At 39.6% G+C, this 18,700-nt stretch overlaps 1 protein-coding gene across 4 annotated transcripts in view; it reads right to left on the reverse strand.

The window, feature by feature from the left end:
• Nucleotides 1-7,882: 7,882 nt before the first annotated feature.
• The window catches only part of fibcd1b (fibrinogen C domain containing 1b), a 145,368-nt gene continuing 134,550 nt past the window's right edge, over nt 7,883-18,700 (reverse strand). For all 4 annotated transcript variants that reach the window (XM_044144585.1, XM_044144584.1, XM_044144582.1 and 1 more), the window contains 2 exons: nt 15,905-16,084; nt 7,883-12,426 (listed from right to left, as the gene is read on the reverse strand). In XM_044144585.1, coding sequence (XP_044000520.1) covers nt 12,161-12,426; nt 15,905-16,084 — 446 coding nt within the window. In that variant the 3' untranslated portion in view covers nt 7,883-12,160. The remainder of the gene's footprint in view (nt 12,427-15,904; nt 16,085-18,700) is intronic.

The raw sequence follows: 18,700 nt of genomic DNA on the forward strand, positions 1-18,700 counted from the left end.
GCTGCCACAACTATTTCGCACCTTCAATGATTCCTGTAAACTGAATGTGACAGAAACTTTTTTTAAATAAATGCATTTTTAATTAGATCAGTGTCTTGCAAAGTTTCTACTCCCAAGCAAAGACATCTTGAGGTATAAATCGAGTGTGAATTACACAGTGATGTAGCTATGCTATTTTTCAGCCGGTAAAAGGTGGAAACACATGCTAATCATATTATGCAAATAAAAAATTATCTTTAGGAAATGGCAGGAAGAAAGAATACTCAAATAAACAATAATTAAAATAACTGAAACTGTGACAAACTGGACGAGGCTCTACATTTATCTTACCACCAGTGTTAAAGGATGCAAAGATGAATTAATTTTTAGACTTTCTACAGGTGTTCACCAGGGCTACCAATAAATGTGCAGAGCGGCATATTTCACTTTCAATATTGGGTTTCATGCTGTGATGCTGCCATTGACTAAAGATTGCATGCAACGTTATGCATTAAATTAAACCGGGAGCAAATTAAAGATAACACCTATCACAGCAACAGATCCTTATAGTTTTCCATTTGACATTCATTGCTTTGCAGTAAGCCGTCTCCTGCCTTTTAAGAGATGTGAAGATGTAAGCAGGCTGTAATGCAAATCCCCCCATGGGTGTTCATGAAGTGAAGCCAGGGCAGCAATAGTGCTGCATTATCTGCGTCACAGCCGGTGGATGGTCCTTATCAGATTAAAGGTCGGGGGTGTGAAGGTAAAGCTTTGCCTTGCATCAGAATAAGGGCAGCAGGAAGAGTCAGAACACAGACGACTGTTAGCTGTGTCTCCTTTTAATAACGAGAGATGGAGACGGGTTTCCGTTGTCATTAGTGCTTAGATGAGCAAAAAACCATAACGTGTGTGCTCTACCAGAACTAATACAATTTTGGTCAGGTGAGCATGTGTTTATTTGGTTTTCATGGTTCTGCAGTAATCTGGCTGGCTACTCGGCTGACATGTTGAAAAGGGATTCATGGCTAATGCCTCTTAAACAATTTAGCAAATAGGAAAGCCAACAACAGCAACAAATAAATAAGCAACAATGTGAAACAACCTAGTACATAGATATCTCTATATGCAGTCATCTCTATTATCTTGATGTTGAAATGTACAAACATGCATGTTTTAATGAACTTAACTCAATAGCACTGTTCATAGCAATACAATTTAGGCTACAGTAAATATTCTCTGTGCAGCAATGGTAAAACATTAACACCACTGCTACTCAGATCTTGCAACAATGACCCTTTTAATAATATAACTAAATATTGCACAATGTTATCCATACGCTCTACTCACCTCAGCATGCTGGAAGCTTGAAACTGAAAGCAAAACTCAAGGAAAAACTAAATTAATAGAATTATTGGATCATTCCGGGGGACTCCTGGAGCAATAAATTGCCTTTCCCAGAAATTCAGTTGAAAATGCTAAATAAATAAATAAATGAATAAATAAATACAAGACAGCAATGCAAAAGTAATTAACTATCATAAGCAACGTAAATGTCAAAGATGTGAGGAATTGTGATGTTCCATAAAATGTCCTTGAAGTCCTTTAAACTCATGTTACAAATACACATTGCACTAGCACACATGGCAAAATGGGAAACACTTAGTGCCTTTCTGATCCTACTTGGGTTCTTTATGGGTCACACACAAAATGAGAATTGAAGCATGTCAAGTAAATCCTCAACATACATCATAAACTCACAACAACTTGTGTAATTTGAACAAATAGAAAACAACAACAACAACAACAAACAAACAAATAAGGTTTTATGCTTTTAAGTTGGGGGGCAAAACTTTTAATGCATGTTTGTTGCCTCACCCAAAGTGTAGAGATGACCCACACATCTGAGGACTGAAGAACCAATCAGGAACCACAGCTCGAAGCTTTAAAAGGAAAGGATGTGCCACACTTTAAGAAGGGTTTACAGAACCAAAGAAACCCATTGTAAACTATTGTTGCAGGTTTCCCTAAAACCACTTACATTCCTAATGCAACCAAAGTGGCATTTGCGTCCCACTAATGGTGGTTGCTGCATCTCCCAGTAAAACCAAGCGGTACGCGCTTAAGTATCCCAGTGCTGTAAAAATGTGACCTTTTGAATTAAGTGAGTCAGAGATCAGACTAATCACTAGAGGGGCTACAGCAATCTCCACTTAGCATTAGTTGAATTTATAATAGAGCTTCATGAAATAATGAGAAGACCATTTTTCAAAGAGGGACAGAAGAGAATTTTTTCACCAAATTAATTTAATATAACACACATGGAACACATGTTTTATTTAAAGCGTACATCAACATCTAGTGTTTGTTTTTTGGATCTTCTCAAATGTGCTTATGCTCCAACGCTTTGGCAATACTTGAGTTTTTAAGCTTTCCATATTATTTCAAGAAAAACTAATTTGTCATGATTATTGGTTGCTTGGGTTTTTCTGGGGGTTTCTTCAAAATAACTTTCTAATTTATTTATTTATTCTCCTTAGAGTTTAGCGTAACAGGTGTACAAGAGCAAGAAATAGAGGAAATGAGGTAAAATGACACTACTAGCCAAAGAAACAAAAAAACAAATAAAATCAAACATAAGATGGAACAATATAATAAAAAACAATCAAACCAAACCCAAATCCACCAGATTGTGAAAGCTCTCTCATGGATATGTTTGCCTACTCTTATCCACCTCCTGCACTGTTAATAGTATCTTTTTGTATCAGAAATTAGGTAAAGTGATATAAATGTGAGATCAAAGGCTTGTTCAATAAAAAAAATGGCTATTGCAAAAACCTGCAGAAAGACTTAGTGAGATGTAAAAAAAACAACAACAAAAAAACAACTTACTAAATGCTGAGGAGCTGCTTGCCACAACTCCCAAGATTTTAAACACTACTAACTAAATGCAAAAGTAAACTCTCCTCCAGTTGACTCACAACTAAATAAACAAGCCAAAGAGGATTTGAAATTTATGTTGATGTTTGGTCCTGTTGATCAGTGGTTTGTCTGCATAAACCAAAGAAATAAGGTGAACAGAACACCTTCATAGCTGAGAAGTAGCCTAATGCTAATCAGAAACGTAGCCCACTAGACTGTTGCTCCGCTCCAGCCAATCACCACGCAAGAGCTCCTTCAAAAAGGCCAGAAATGATCATCCAAGCTCACGGCGATTCTCAGCATGCACGTCTTCTGCCGGTGTCCAAGTGCCAAAGAACTTCGGGTCAATAAAACTTTTCTCCTAGTGAGTCTATAGATTAAAATTAAGCTAGAAGGTGCTGTACTGTCATAAGTTTGCAACAGGTCATAGTAGTGGAGGTTTGCTACACCAAGTACTAAAGGTGCTTGTCATTAGAGGGTCAGAACTACAGTAGTCATTAAAAGGGACTTTTTTGAGAAACTATGTTTTGAACTCATTTCATGTGCTTATTGCATCCAGCTAAAAATCAAAAATCATTGATCGTGTGTCCAAACAGAGGGAGGCATCATTTTGAAGTTTGTGAATGTAAAAACCACATTAGTAAAGTTGTTAGAATTTTATTTCTTAAAACAAACAAAAAAAAACAAACGCGTTTTCTACTCTTAACAGTAAGTTTAGTCTATTGTAAGCTTCATAAGAATTGTGTGTAGACCACAATAAATATATCCATCCATCCATCCATCCATTTTCTTTACACCCTTCTTCCCTAAATGGGGTCGGGAGGGTTGCTGGTTCCTCTCCAGCTGCGTCCCGGGCGAGAGGCGGGGTACACCCTGGACAGGTCACCAGTCTGTCGCAGGGCAACACAGAGACATACAAGACAAACAACCATGCACACACACACTCACACCTAGGGAGAATTTAGAGAGACCAATTAACCTGACAGTCATGTTTTTGGACTGTGGGAGGAAGCCGGAGAACCCGGAGAGAACCCACCATGCACAGGGAGAACATGCAAACTCCATGCAGAAAGACCCCGGGCCGGGAATCGAACCCAAGACCTTCTTGCTGCAAGGCAACAGCTCTACCAACTGCGCCACTGTGCAGCCCCAATAAATATATAAAAATGTGTTTTATGTATTGGTGGTGCTACGCGTTAAAACACGAGGCCACGAAACGAAGATAAAAGTGTCGAAATTTGGCTGAAATGGAAGCTATGGGGTAAGTTGAGTCACTGGCCTGCCATGGAATCTCAACTTGCCAAGGATGCAGTTTTAGCACTTTCTTTCCAAATGTTAATGTTTGCTTTCCAAGCCCACTAAAAGCATTCTTTCGTTCTTTTTTTGTTGTTTTTTTTTTTTAACTAAACAACTGCCTGGCAGTAATTTGAAACAACAACAAAAATGCTACATAGAGGAATTGTGTATAACAAAAACACAGACTTCTGTTTTGGGTATAGGAGGAGGTGATTGAGTGGGGCAGAGGATGGATTGGGTATGTTAAGGGAGAAAGAGAAAATTTAGGAATATGGCTCAACTTACCCCATACATGGAATAAGTTGATACATTAGACAACGTTTTTTAGACATGCTAAAAAAAAATAAACAGTTTTGTTTACGCTTGTTCTGACAGCACAACATCCTGAAACATATGCAGATGTGTAAGTTAGTGACCAAACTAAAGTTACCTTGATGTTGTGATCTTAAATTTGGAAAATGGCTCATCTTTACCCCACTCACCGCTATGTGCATTTGTGTGTGAGGAGTTTAATGCAATTTCAAACGACTTAGCCTAGCTCTGAAAATAACTAAACACTGTTTTGGCTGTTAATTCAGTACACTTGGAAGAAATGAATAGCCTGCACTGGCAGAAAGCCGAGTGTCAAGGTTTGACTGGAATGCCTTGAGCGTCTAGTGGCTCTCAAGAGATACGGATTCAATCATTACCATCATTTGCCATCTTTTGAACTCTGAATTAAGAGCTAGATCACATGGCTGGCACGACTCCTGCAACACACTCACGCACAGACACAAACACAAACACACCCGACCAGCCATGACTCACACGCCTTCGAGACAATTAGTGGATGCAGCTTAGCAGGTTTGCTTTCAACCCCGAGCAGACTTCAAATGTTACCCGTGACAGGTCACATTGTGGCGGAGGATTTTCAAAACAGCAGGGTTATCAGTTGAGGGATGTCAAACATTAGCAATGATCTGATGGTTCACCGCTACATTAATCGTATTTCGTATTTACTTTCAAAGAGATAATTACAGGAAAGCTTCTCGTCTAAAGTGAGTGAAGTTTTACTCCAAATAGCACTCCGAAGCAGCTATATAATGCATCAGTGAGGAAGGGTGAGGGATTGAAAAACAAAACGCACAGAAAGCAATAAATAGAGTTAACTGAGCCAGTAAAAGTAATAAAATCAGTCAAGCTGGAGCTGAAAACTAAACAGCTGTGGAATTATAGCATTTCATTTATGTCATTCGTTGCCAACGCCGTAGCCACAGGTGTAAAAGAAAAAAAAAAATATATATATATAAAATTTCTTCTTGAACAGAAAACTAATGCATATTTATTACATATGTGCCTATATTTTCACAGCAAAAATATATGGATTTAGGACACAAACATATGTGTTTATGTAGGACATGCTTCAGAGTATGTCTATGTGAAAGCTAATTTGGTTTAGAAAATATTCTGCTTGTTTCAGTGAAAAATTTGCTAAACTACATTGTACAAATGAGGTTCTACATGTCACTAGAGGCATTTCTTTTATTCTCTATATGTGCTGTATTTAATATAAGCTATTTTATTTTACCTAACACAATACCAAATGAGTCACACAGTTACTTTTGCCACCAAGACTGTCTCTTTGACTCATAAAAGGCATTAAACTGTATGTATTGAGTCCTCCTGCACATCTTAATTAACAGCACTTAATGGTATCTCTTCAAAACTTATACTCCTAAGCAGCAACTATGAGTGATGTCAATTTATAAAATGCATAAGCAATGAATCTATAGCTGATTTTACAAAGTTGTTATAGGATATCTAAAACACACAGTCCTCAGTGTATCTTGAACACAATCTCAAATGTGAAGACTTACATAAAATACACACACTTTTGTTATTTAATAAACAACAAAACAAAATAGGAAAACTAAAAGCATCCCATGATTAGCAGTTTGTAGAACCTCTTTTAGTACCGATGACTTAGAGTGGTATTCTTTATTACTTTATCAGTCTCACATGCTGTTGTGGAGCACACTGTGTCATGCATTATGGCACAGGATCTCTATTTTACTCTTATGCATATGACATTGTACCAGAAGTCTTATGGTTGTCTGATAGCAGTCGATGCCAATACCATTTCCTTCCACTCCCAACTTGTGGAATCATTTCTTTTCATTTTTATTTTTTTTACTGTGATTGCATGTGTTGTCTATGAACACAGCACATGCAATAGCTAGTCTGCTGTGTTTAATCCTCAACAATCCATAATTTACACGATTCTTTTTTTTCCAATTGTCCAACTTGATGTTTAAGATGCTGGTCTATAGGATATGAGCCAGAACTCTTTGTTTGCAATTTTGATGCTATGCAATGGGTGATTTTATGGTACATTTGCTGGTGTTTTCACTTTTAAAAAGACAAAAGCTTCCATTAAATGGTTTCATCTGGTTAACAATCTTCCTCATGGCAGAATGACAAACTCAAAATTGTTTGGAAGCTTTATCCTTTAAAGTCGTAACGCTGATGGACGACCATATTCTTTAAAAATGCATAGACATGCATTTTATTCCTTCTGTTATTGTGTTAAAACACAACTTTTTTTTTTTAGTCTAGCATTTCACCATAGCTCCTGACTATATAGAGATCCTTAAGGTTGCAAATAATCAAATTCTCATCAGAATTTGGTTTGATTAGGAGGACCTGACTGTTTCTACTTTATTAGCAAGTAGCAAAAGTGTACTTTGTTTAGTTAAATACAGTTTTTCCATTTCTGCTATGATTTATTTAAATAAACATGGACATTTTAGTCTGTGTAATGCATTTTTGTACACTTAAAGTAAGATTTACATAATTTTAGAACAAACAGATCACATAATTTGTTATTTTGTGCTATACTCATACATCGTATGAGTATAGCATACGATGAAAAATGATTAGCTTTTTTAAATTACAATGAATTTATGATAAAATCCTTAGATCTTGCTTAGAAAAATGCTGCTACACACCAGCTGGGAGAAATTAGATTTATAGAGCTGTTATGGTGGCACATGATTTAAGAGATAACTAAATGGAAGTTAATCATTTCTCCTGAATAACTGCAGATTAATCTTGATAACGGTCTCACACAGGTAGATCAACAAAACAAAAACACGTTCTAAGCACATTATTGGAAAGTTTTAATGGTTTGGCTGAACAATTAAGAGTTCCAGAGATATTCTTCTTAGGTTTTGACAAGTTTAATTAACCCCAGTTGAAGTTTATTACGCCAAAACTTCCCATCAAGATTTTTTTTTATTTGAAAAATATTTTAGTTTGATGTGCTAGCTAGCTAGCTTAGTTTAATAAAACAAACAAAAACAAAAACTAAAACCCAAATGCATTCAAATAGACACAGACATGAAGAGAGACTGAAAAGAAAACACATGCTGTTCCCCAATTATAAAATGTGAATGTTTATTAAATGTCGACAAGAACATTAAAACACAGTATCAAGATTCAGCAAAAACAATCTATTTTACGTCACCAAAAAAAGAAAAAAAAAAAAAACGGAAAGAGAAAACAGTTAGTTCTGCGCTGGGAATGAAGGAAACGGAGGATGGAGGGAAAGAGGGCTGGATAAAGGAGGCGGGCAGGGGAGGAAAAACACAGCATTAGAGAGGGTGGGAGGGAAAAAACAGAAAATTTAGGAGATGGGGTGGGAGGGTGGGGCTGGCAGCAGAGGCCAAGGCAATTAAGTAGGAACACACTAAGAAATATAGAAGGTTTGGGCACCAGGGGGAGGGCATTGATGCTCTGTAATGAGCAGAATAACTTGGATTGATTGGAGCTTCTGATTTCACTCTTTCATCTCCTCCTCCATTGGAGACTTAGCAAGCTGCAGCAGCTAGCGGAGAGGGAAAGTGACTATAAAGGCATTCGCACAACAAAAACAGATCAGGGCGTGGCAAATGATAGCTGTCTGCACATGTAAATAACAAGAGGGAACATAGCAGTAACATATACAGTGTGCACAACGTGTCGGGGAGCGTGTTCACAGGGGGGACGGGAAGGGGCTCAAAGGTACAGGCGCAGTTCAGCACAGCAACCAGTAGGTGGTGTTCACAATCACAATAACTAATAGGTCAATATAATAATGTAAATCTCTCTGTTATCAACACAAACAGCAGAGGGAGGTTAGTCAGACAGAAGCGTCACATCACTCCACGCTGGGACATACTCCACCTCCCACTCTCGTCTCTGGTCTGGCTCATGCACGTCGGCATGTGCAAACCAAAGCATGTGCCTACAGGTGCAACGCGGTGAATCAGAATAATAATTGAAAAGTTGATTTGTTGCAGCGATTCAATTTGAAAAGCAAAAACTCGTGTAGATTCATTACACAGAGGGTACATTTCAATGATTCCATGAAATGTCTGACATTTCTGTTTATTTAGTTAATTGCAATGGAATATTACATAGGACTAATATTTTTTTTTTTTTTATTATTATGTATAATGTTATCGCCTACCCAATAATGGTAAAGACTGCTGAATTGATAGTTGTTGAGCAGACAGTAAGGACATCCTCCACAAGGAGCATAAGATATAAAAGGTTATTTTTAAATTTTTTAAACAGGCTGTTAATAGAGTTGTATTCAGTCGTATTAATAGAAAGTTGTGAGAAAGGAAAAAGTGCACCAATTTGTTCCGAGCATACCACTGATAATCTTTAAATAGAGAAGAAAGAAGTAAACAAACCCTCTCCTTTCTTTAAATTGGCTGTTGGCCTTTGGTTGGTAATAATTTCATACAATCATTTTCTAATCCTTTTCACATTCAATTACCAACACCTGATTAACCCACCTGCTAAAACCATCAAAAGGACAGACAGCTCCTTTAATTACAATGGCATCACTGTGCAAACTCATCTGGATTTATGGAGTGTCGCCAAGAAGAAGATAAGACTAAGCCAACAAAGCAGGCAAGTTGAAGGCTGAGATTAAAGGAACCTTGGCTTGTTTAAAACCTCAACAGAACCACAGGATGATCAACTGCATGACACGCTGCATTGACGCAGTAATTCATCCAAAAAGAGGCCTCACCATGTATTGAGTGCAGATCCCATCATAATAATATGCATTCCAATAGGATTTGTCAAATTAAAACCAAAAGTACCCTTTGAAAATATGTTTTAAGGATGTATAAAACATACTTTTAGTAGGTCCACATTTCTGTATTCAATTTTTTTTTATTGGTCTGATGTAATATTGTGGTCTCAAATGTGTTTCTTACCTGTCAAAAACAAAAAACAAACAACAAAACAAACATAATTGACCGAAACAGACATGGAAACATCACTTTAAGTGTAATTATGTAAGAATGTGTTTGAATTAGTGGATCGAATTATAGAAAAATACTTTTCAATAATATTTTAACTTACTGAATATGACTGTACAATATGGGCATGCTTTTAAGTAGGGCCAAATTTCTTCCAAACATAAATATTCTTATTAGTCTTATGTAATATTGTAGTTTTATGATAAATTGAATTGTGGGTTTTCATTAGCCGTCAGCCATTTTGATCAAAATTTTCACAAACATCGTTGTATCACTCTGTGGCTATTAAATCTATAAACTATGAGGTTTTTTTTTCTTTCAAAATTGTACAACTGAAAGAAAATTTACTTTCCAAGGATATTCAAATTCATTTAGATGCTCTTGTTCGTGTGTACGCACAGACACACAACAGATGCACGCAAACACACATGCTCTGTCAAGCAGAGTAACAAACATTCACACACACACACACGCCTATTTGTATACATTCACACTTGCAGTCCAGTTCCCTCTCTTTATATGCCTTATTTTACTAACTTAAAATCAGTCCTCAAACTCTGTGCCATAATAACATCTTTTTTTCCAGTATTTATTTCTTTTTTATAACATGAGTGTGCTTTTGATGAAGAGTGTCCACCGAGTCGTGACCAGGTAGCGTTTTACGTGCCGCACGCAGCCAATTTGGCCGCAGAAAGCCCGGGGCGCGGCGTCCGGAGACACTCACAGCTGGTCCAGCGTCAGAGGTATTCAGCGCAACATTGCTTGGTGCTACACATGAAACTCAGCGCACATTCAAAGACGCAATCCAGTCTTGCTGTCCAAAAGAAGAGAATCCAGAAAAGTAGAAGGTTGCACGTGTCCCGCGAGGCCGCTAACGTTCCCAAACATCGAAACGTGCCTTTGCTTTGTTCTTTCACAGAAGAAGAAGGAAAACAAAACAAAACAAAAAGCATGTGTTTGAGGGATAATCACAACCCTCATCTTTCCTTGTGCTCAACCTTCAGATCAGTAGTCCCCACCGCCAACCACGGGGAGGAGGGAAAGTTCTTTCTTTGTCACAGCTGGATTTTCTGAAGTCCATGTGCTCTCTCCTTGTGTTTTCGCATAGTAAGAAATGTTTCACATGCTCTGAAAGTCATACACGCTGTACAGTAGAATCTACAGATATCTTAAAGCTTTCTTACATCATCCAAAAAAGAGCTTCAACAGGATTGACAGTGCTTAGAAGAAAATAAAATACAGGGCAGCAACTGCACAATTTTTCACCAATGTGATGGCTTTATATATTTTTTTCCCATCTCTGGTTTTTCATTCTAGCTTGAGGCAATTTTGACTTTTGCCACGAGAAACTGAAAAACTTGAAAAAAAAAAAAAAAAAAACAGCCAATAGGAAAAGATTTTTTTTCCCTTTGATAAGCAATTTTTTTCTACGTTCGCATGACGGCAAAAAAAACGAGCTACACTCGCAAAATAAATTTTGAAAAAAAAAAAAATCTGACGAGTTGGGAATGTGGAATCGTTCCATTTCTTTATAAACCTGATCTGACACGACCTTTCCTTTCTTCTCTCAATACTGACACGTATGTGGACGGAGCGAAGGTGTGCCAGCCATGCATGTGCTTTACAATGTGCTCAGTCAAGTCACTCTTCTGACTTCCTGGCAGGAAACTGAGAGTCTTAGAGAGAGCTTTGTCTGTTTGTCTTTCAGCCAGAGACGTGCGCACACACGATCAACTGCGCAAACACCCGTACACACACACACACACAACGCACACAAAAAGTGCTGTGTTTCCATCTGCGATGTTGCATCGGTTGGCCAGTACTCAGCTGGCAGGCAGATCAGACAAAGTGCCCAATATGCTCCCTAATGGCCCAAGTCAGACGAACGAGATCCTCCGTTGTCTCTTTCCTTTGTCTGTGCTCGTTTTTCATTCTTTTCGCGCCTCCTCGTGCTCTTCTCGCTTGCCTTTCGTCCCCTTTGTTGCACTCCGTCCCCCTTTTCCTTCAGCCAATTTAACTCCTGTGAGCTCGTTTCCTCCTCCTCTCTGTCTTTCTTCCCCCCTCATTATTTGAGGAAGGGCGCTGATTGCCACGACCCTGCTGGGTCTCATTCACACAGATAAGGGATGTAAATGTATCAAAAGTGCACCGGTGAGCTTTCCCTTCACGCAGATGAAACCCAAGAATGTGCTTCTTCCGCCTGCATTTTGGGAAGGGACTTGTTCCATTATATGTGATTGAATGCTCTCCAACCATAGCTCTGAAAGTTTTGGGCTGAGGACGGGGGAGGGGGTCAAAGTCAGGAGAATATGATGATACGGCAGCGGGTTTGGACCACAGCTTTAGACTGAGGAAAGACAGCAAAGTAGATTGTGGGCTCAAGGCTCGACTTTGCTGTTTCATAAAGTAAAATATCAAAACTACGGGCATCATGGTTAGAATCTTCCGTAAAGAAAGCATCATGGCAGTAACACACATGAGGAAGCAAGAAGGAGGAAGCTATGGAGCCAACTGCAGTCAACTAAACTTAAATAATAAACAATGTGAAGACATGTAATTCAACCTGTCAAAAACCATGTTTTTTTTCTTCTTTTTTTTCAATATATATATATTTCTTCTGTATGATCCAAAAACATCTCGTCTTCTCCTCTTCCTCCTTTTCATGAGTTTTATTTGTTGTCGGGGTCACGGGTGGGACGGATCTTCATCTCCGAGAACTTGAGGGAATACTGCCAGCCGGTCCAGGAGGACCACTCGATGCCGTCGGCGTAGGAGGTGTGCTGGCCGCGCAGGTACTGGCCGTTGAGGTTGGAGGTGTGGCAGTTTCGGTACCACCAGGCGCCGTGGTAGAACGAGGCGCAGTTGTTCTCGGAGTGGTCGTTGTCCCTGTCTTTGGTGGTGAACTTCATACCGTTGTGCTTCAGAAGAGAGTCGCCTGAAAACAAGCAGAAGGATTGGGATTGTTGACATTTTGTCACGTTAGCGCCGCAAACGTCAATTCATTCAGAAGTTATGTGGTACGTGAATGCAAAGTAGCCCTAATAGGGAAAGTGGAAGGAATAGGATGAAGATTTTTCACAATTTTGTGCAAAAATATATATTTTTTTACCGCAATACAGTCACAACTCTGTGGGTTATGTCTATCAACTTTGAACATTCAAACATCTTAATGAAAAGTAGCTTGGTCAAACTATGAAAAGCAGTTTGCAAGTGTTTCCAGAGATTGCTGTTAAAATTCAGGTCTGTGGTTTGACTAGACCATTTTAAACTGGTCTAAGCTCTTCCATTTTTCAAGTGGCTGTATCTAGTGCTGGAAGAGTGACCTCCATCCTGGTTAATTTCCACTCATTTTTATTTGCATCATCCTGTATTTAACAGACACCCATTTCCTGTCACCTCTGACTAACCAGCTTTCCAAAGCAAAGAAGCATCTTGCATGTATGCTAAAATGCTACATTTTGGTCTCATTAACTCATTTTACTTTCGTCAATTTCAACAATACAAGGTGTTATCACACCTGTGTATCCCAGAGGACTTGGTTCCAATTTTCGGGCAATTTGGGGTTTTGTTTTTTCTCGACGTTCTGATGTTGAGGCTTTTTCACACAAAGCTGCCTAGTAGACGCAGCAGATAAGGCAGCGAGCTTCTTCTTTCTCATTTACAAAGCTTTGCTATTTTCTTTGATCTCATTCTGACTGCATATATTTACAGTTTTTTTAAATAGGCAAAAATAATAAATTGCCCATTAGGGTAAACAGAATAAAATAAATAAAAATAGAGCTCCACTGTTGTGTGTTTTCTTCTCATTATCTGAAGCGGGAGGTCAGGCCACTTGGCAGCCAATTCATCAAACTTTGGTTCGTGACCTTTATGGCTTTTAATGACACACACTTGATGGTTTCATCTGAATATGTGGCACTCGGAGAGGCCTTAATGTTTATTTTTTGATGTAAATGTTTTAACAGAGGCACAATGTCATATCTTGATTTCATTCTTCTGGGCATCTTTCAATCCCCCCCACCACCACCACCTCCTTCTGCTGGTACAAAAAGCTTTAAAAGCATAATCAATGAGAGGGCCCGCTTTTCTCCAGCCCACGATTGTGAATATGACAGTGATGTAAGACCACTGCAGGGATGCGGCACAGCCAAGTGCCCTTAATCATGGTCTGGATGCTAAGTCTGATCCCCACAATCAAATTGCTGAGCTGGAAACATCGTCCCACCACATAAAGATTTCTCGCTGGCAATTTCTCAACGACGATCACCGCTCTGAACAACCCGTGCTTTTAAAGACTTACAAGTGAAATGAGAGAAACGTCCTCAGAGAAGCAGCAGTAAGGCAGAATTTTCTTGATTTCTTTTTTGCCAAATGGATGTTCAAAGAGCTCCTAATGTGCAATGAACTCCCCCCACGCTGCTCCGTTCATCTCTTTTCTCCCCTTTATTTCCAAAGCCGACTTCACATCGGGGGCCAGAAAGTGAAAAGACGGACAAAGTCTGAGCCGAATGAAAGGCTGCTTATCAGCCATCGGATGATCACTAACAGCCAGAGAGGGCATCAAACAGCACTTAATTGCTCGGGTTGTGGCTGTGAAACTCCTCCACCCTCCCTCTTGCTCTGCCCTGCTCACACTCCCCATTTGGCATTACTATGGCAACCCTCTCAGATGGAAAAATAACCTGACGGCACGCCTCGTATTCATGTTGTCCATCCGGTTTGGCGATAGCAGGAAAATATTTAGTGAATGGAGCAAAGGGGAGATGGGAGAGCCCCCAGTGGTGTCAACAACAGGTTGATGTCCAGAGGGCGTATGGAGAGAAGGAAAAACAACAGTGGCACTAAAAGGCTCATTCACAAGGCACCGGGTGTCACCTTGGTGGTTTGAGGGGGCCGGCAGCCTCCTCTGATGCCCATTACGATCCAGCTGCTCACGGTGCAAATGAGCACCTGTCGGCCGATCGGAGAGCCGGCAGAGAAGGACAGCAGCAGTAAATGGTCCTAATAATAATAGCAGCAAAACCTGGAGGGAAGCTAACACGGTCTCTTGGGAGCCTGAATTCGCTTAAATGGACTGCATTCAAACGGGACTTTTTGCGAATACTGAAGCAAAAGTTTTTTCCTTTTTCTTTTTTACAGACATTGGTCGCAAATTAACAGAAGGGCAAATCCAACAAAATAGGCAGCAATGTGAAACACAGAAAAAGAGAGAGAAAAAAAAAAAGACAGCGCATGTCGTAACAGCTCAGGTTTAACAAAAAGTCTTATTCTAGAAGTGAGAATGTCTTTAGTTGCTTTTTGAAAGTCCGAACTCTGTAGGAAGGACTGGGCATTGGATTCCACAGTCGCGAGTTTGGAAGACCACTAAAATGGTTTGAATTGATGACCTCAGAGGGAGAGGTATATATTTGAATCAAAGTCAGAATATTAGGTGAGTTATACAGGTTATCAGTAAAGTTTATGAATGTTAGGTTCAGCATGGAGTTGGATGGAACAAAAATGCTGGTCAACTTCTCAGTTTTATTTGGAAACAATTTTTAAAAACAAGGCATCATTTTCTTCCACTTCACAGCTATCCATTAGATAAAATCCCAATAAAATGTCTTCCATTTTATTGGCAGTGCCAGTTTTGCAAGGCACCGTAGACAGAACTGTCCGGGTTTCTATTTAGCCCAGCTAATCGTTTTTTAAAGGTTTTGTTGGCTCTAGTGGCCTTTTTATTTGACAGTTAATTGACAGAAAAGTGGGTAATGAGAGAAGGGAAAGAGATGCGGCAAAGGTTGCCAGGCTGGGAATCGAACCTGCGACCGCCACTTCGAGGACTAAGGCCTCCATATATAGGTTGTGCTTATCCCCTGTGCCACCACAGCCCAGCTCATCTTTTGGTACACCTGCTTCCTCTGGCTTTTCCTTCCAACCCAACTCCTCCCTCCCTTCTGCATCTCTCATATTTGTCCCCGTTCTCTCAGTGTTCTCGAAGCGGTTCTCCCCACAGGTCCCTTAAATTGCTTCTTCATTTCAGTGGCAGGTTTTTGTTTACGCTGCAGGTCAAGCTGTGCAATTAATTGCCAGTAATTTAATCAAGGTGACAGGTAGCTGGCTTGGATCTGATGGTTAGGGAGCAGAGACAACACCACTTTCTGTACCTCTCCCTCGCTCTCGTTCTCTCTCTGCATGTGTGTGTGTGTGTGTGTGTGGAAGGAACTGCACTCCTTAAGCAGCGGACAAGCCTGCTGTGCTGTAAAAATACTGCACCGCTATCACAGTTGAAGGCAGAACGGAGGAGGAGCCGGTTGTATGTGTCGCCTGCTTCTGGTTTTAGCAATAACGCTAGAATTCAGTTTGAAGAGTCTAGTCATTGCAAAGGCACAGCACATCTCGCAAGAAAATCAGAACCTACATACGGTACATACCGGCGTTGCCAGAATAGTCTCCGACCGTCAAAGGGTATCCATCATCATCAGGGTCCACCGAGAAGAGACCCACACCGAAGGTGCCGTAATGGGCGTACGCTGTGCTATTTTCAAAGTCCTCCAAGTCGATGCGCAGCTCATAGTTTCCCTGGATGGAGAGGGCATGAATCTGCTTCAACCCTGCAGGGGAGAAAAGAAAACAAACAAACAAACAAAAAAATGAAGTGACACCCAGACAAAAACAATCCATTACAAAGTATCCTGCTTGTTCTCAACAGACAATCTGAGGCTGTTTCAGTCCTCTGTCTCACCGCCATACATTTTCTGGAAGTAAGATATATATTTTTGACCATTCAGAGCCTTCTTCAGCATGTGTTGGGTTTCTTTCGGAAACAAGATTAGAGGAGTCCTTTTAAAAAGTGATGCACTCACACGGCTGTTTGGGATGAAGCTGGAGACTTTTTTATTTTTTTATTTTTTAAACAGAGTTCATCATGGGCTTAAAGTTTAACTCCTTCAGTGCATGTTCTATGAGAGGAAACTATAGTTTATACAAATGTCTTCAAGGTTCAACCGTTTCAAAGGAAGTTTAACCCAATTTGGTGTTTGATTGTTTTAATATGTGCAAATAATAATAAAAAAGCCCCCCATTGTACTCTGTTACTAATTTCCGTATACTTTTTTAAAATTTTTTTCCCCCAACATAAGCACTGAACTCACCTCACAGACTTAAAATAAACATTCTATCTTGGTCAAAGCAATTTTGAAACCTTTAAGGGTCATGTTTAAGAATTGCCTGTGTGTTTACGTTCATGTAACTTTGCGATCCGACACAGTGCAGCAAGATGTTCGATCTTCCTCACTTCAGTGTTTTATTAGTGGCCATGTATCTTCAGCAGCGATGCTCCCAATGTGAAGAATTATTCTAACTAAAATGTTCATCCATTCATCCACCTGTCTGCACAGTTTTAAAAGGGAAGCTGATGGCTATCTCCAGAGGACACTAGGTAACTTTGTTTATATATCACATTTTCAGCAACAAGGCAATGCAAAGTGTCTTTCCTGTGTCAACTGTGCACAGGAGCACTTTGTATTGCCTTGTTGCACACATTCCAAAGGGCAATTTAGAGAGACAAATTTACCTAAAAGTCAAGTTTGTAAGTTTGTGGACTGTGGGAGGTAGCTGGAGTACCCAGAGAGACCCTACACACACAAAGAATATATGAACTCCATTCATTAAGACCACAGGCCAGGATTCAAACCACAGATTGCCCTGATCTGTATGCATCAGGGCAATAGTGCTACCATCTCATCAAAAACAAATTAAGTCAATTCAGAATGCAATATTCAAATTAATATATGCATTTGTTAACAGAAAAAAAGGCTATCCCAACCCAGTGAGGCCTAAATGAAAAGTGGTTGTGTCGATTGTCATAACTTTGCAAAATTATTTGAATCCAGTCACTTTGAAGGCTATTTGAGGATGAATTGTTTGCTGAAGTCCAGACTTTGAAAGAAAAAAAGAAGAAAAATTATACAATTGTGATTTTTGGTGTTGCCGAGTCAGAGGTGGACTTGCTAACATGCTTCAGATTATTGTCCTTGTACATAACAAAAGTGCTCTCAAACATCATAAACTGACGGTCGGACATTCAGTGTTTTCTAGTAATTTATATTAAAAAAATGGTAAGTCTCTCAGTTCAGTTCACCACTGTGTTTTGCTTTCAGCATGATGATCTGATATTGTAATGCTGTGTTAGCTTTAGACCAGAGGTAACACAACACAAGATTTCCAAAACATTCCACTCATCAGCCCTGAGAAGTTTTTTTCAAAAAAATTTTTGGGATCAAAATGTTCAAAAATATTTATCGGTACCAGACACGAAATTTGTAACAGGCAAATATATTTTCTCAGCACTGTACATTGATATTTTACCCATGGTAAGATGGTTGTTTTATACCCATCACTTTCATGTGAATTATTTTGAGTTCCAAATTACTCTTTCAATTATTGCTGAACCTTTTAGAGAGCGTGTGCTTGCAAGACAGACTGTGCCAGAGGGGAAGAAAACAGGAATTTCCATCCCTTCTTCCACGCTCCCTCCTGTTCAAGGTGTCCCCCTGCTGTGCTGGAGTGATGGTGCTTCTCAGGGCAACTTTTCCCCTCCTGGGTTGATCAAAGGTATCAAAGAGGAATTGCATGTCAAGCAGAGAGAGGCAGGAAGAACTCTACCTGGGTGTCTCAAAGACAAAAATTCAAAGCAGGAAGACTAACAATGAATCAGGTTTCCAGGACATGCTGAAGAGTGTGGCTGTACTGTACTTTTGAAATACTCAATATAAGCGTTTGATCAGGAGAACATTACTTGACAGCACACACGTAATCTTGGGAAGCGTCAGCTTTACTTATAGATCACTGTAAGAGCAGCTAGAACGCAGAAGGGAAAGTGCTGCAATGAACCCCAACGCTGTGATTTTTTATTTTTTAACCTCCTACAGTGTGCATCACCTCTGCAAATTAAACTCATTCTCTCTCTCTCTTTTTTTTTTTTTTTCCAACCTTAAAAAGCTCAAACAGTCTCGGCCTAATTTGAATTCCATCACTGTCGAGAACTCCTCTCTGAGAGCACCTTGTCTGAAGTGGAGGGCTAATTTGATGACAAACACATCTGAAAGAGCCCATTATTATTCCGAGGCAGAAGCCTGCAGTCTGGGCCGAGGCACTTAGTTTGGATTTTATCCAGCCCAACGGGAGGCGAATCTCATGCTCTTGGTTTTCAAAGCAAATCAGACAAT

This window comes from Gambusia affinis, linkage group LG17 (assembly GCF_019740435.1).
Source record: "Gambusia affinis linkage group LG17, SWU_Gaff_1.0, whole genome shotgun sequence".
NCBI classification, from domain to species: domain Eukaryota; kingdom Metazoa; phylum Chordata; class Actinopteri; order Cyprinodontiformes; family Poeciliidae; genus Gambusia; species Gambusia affinis.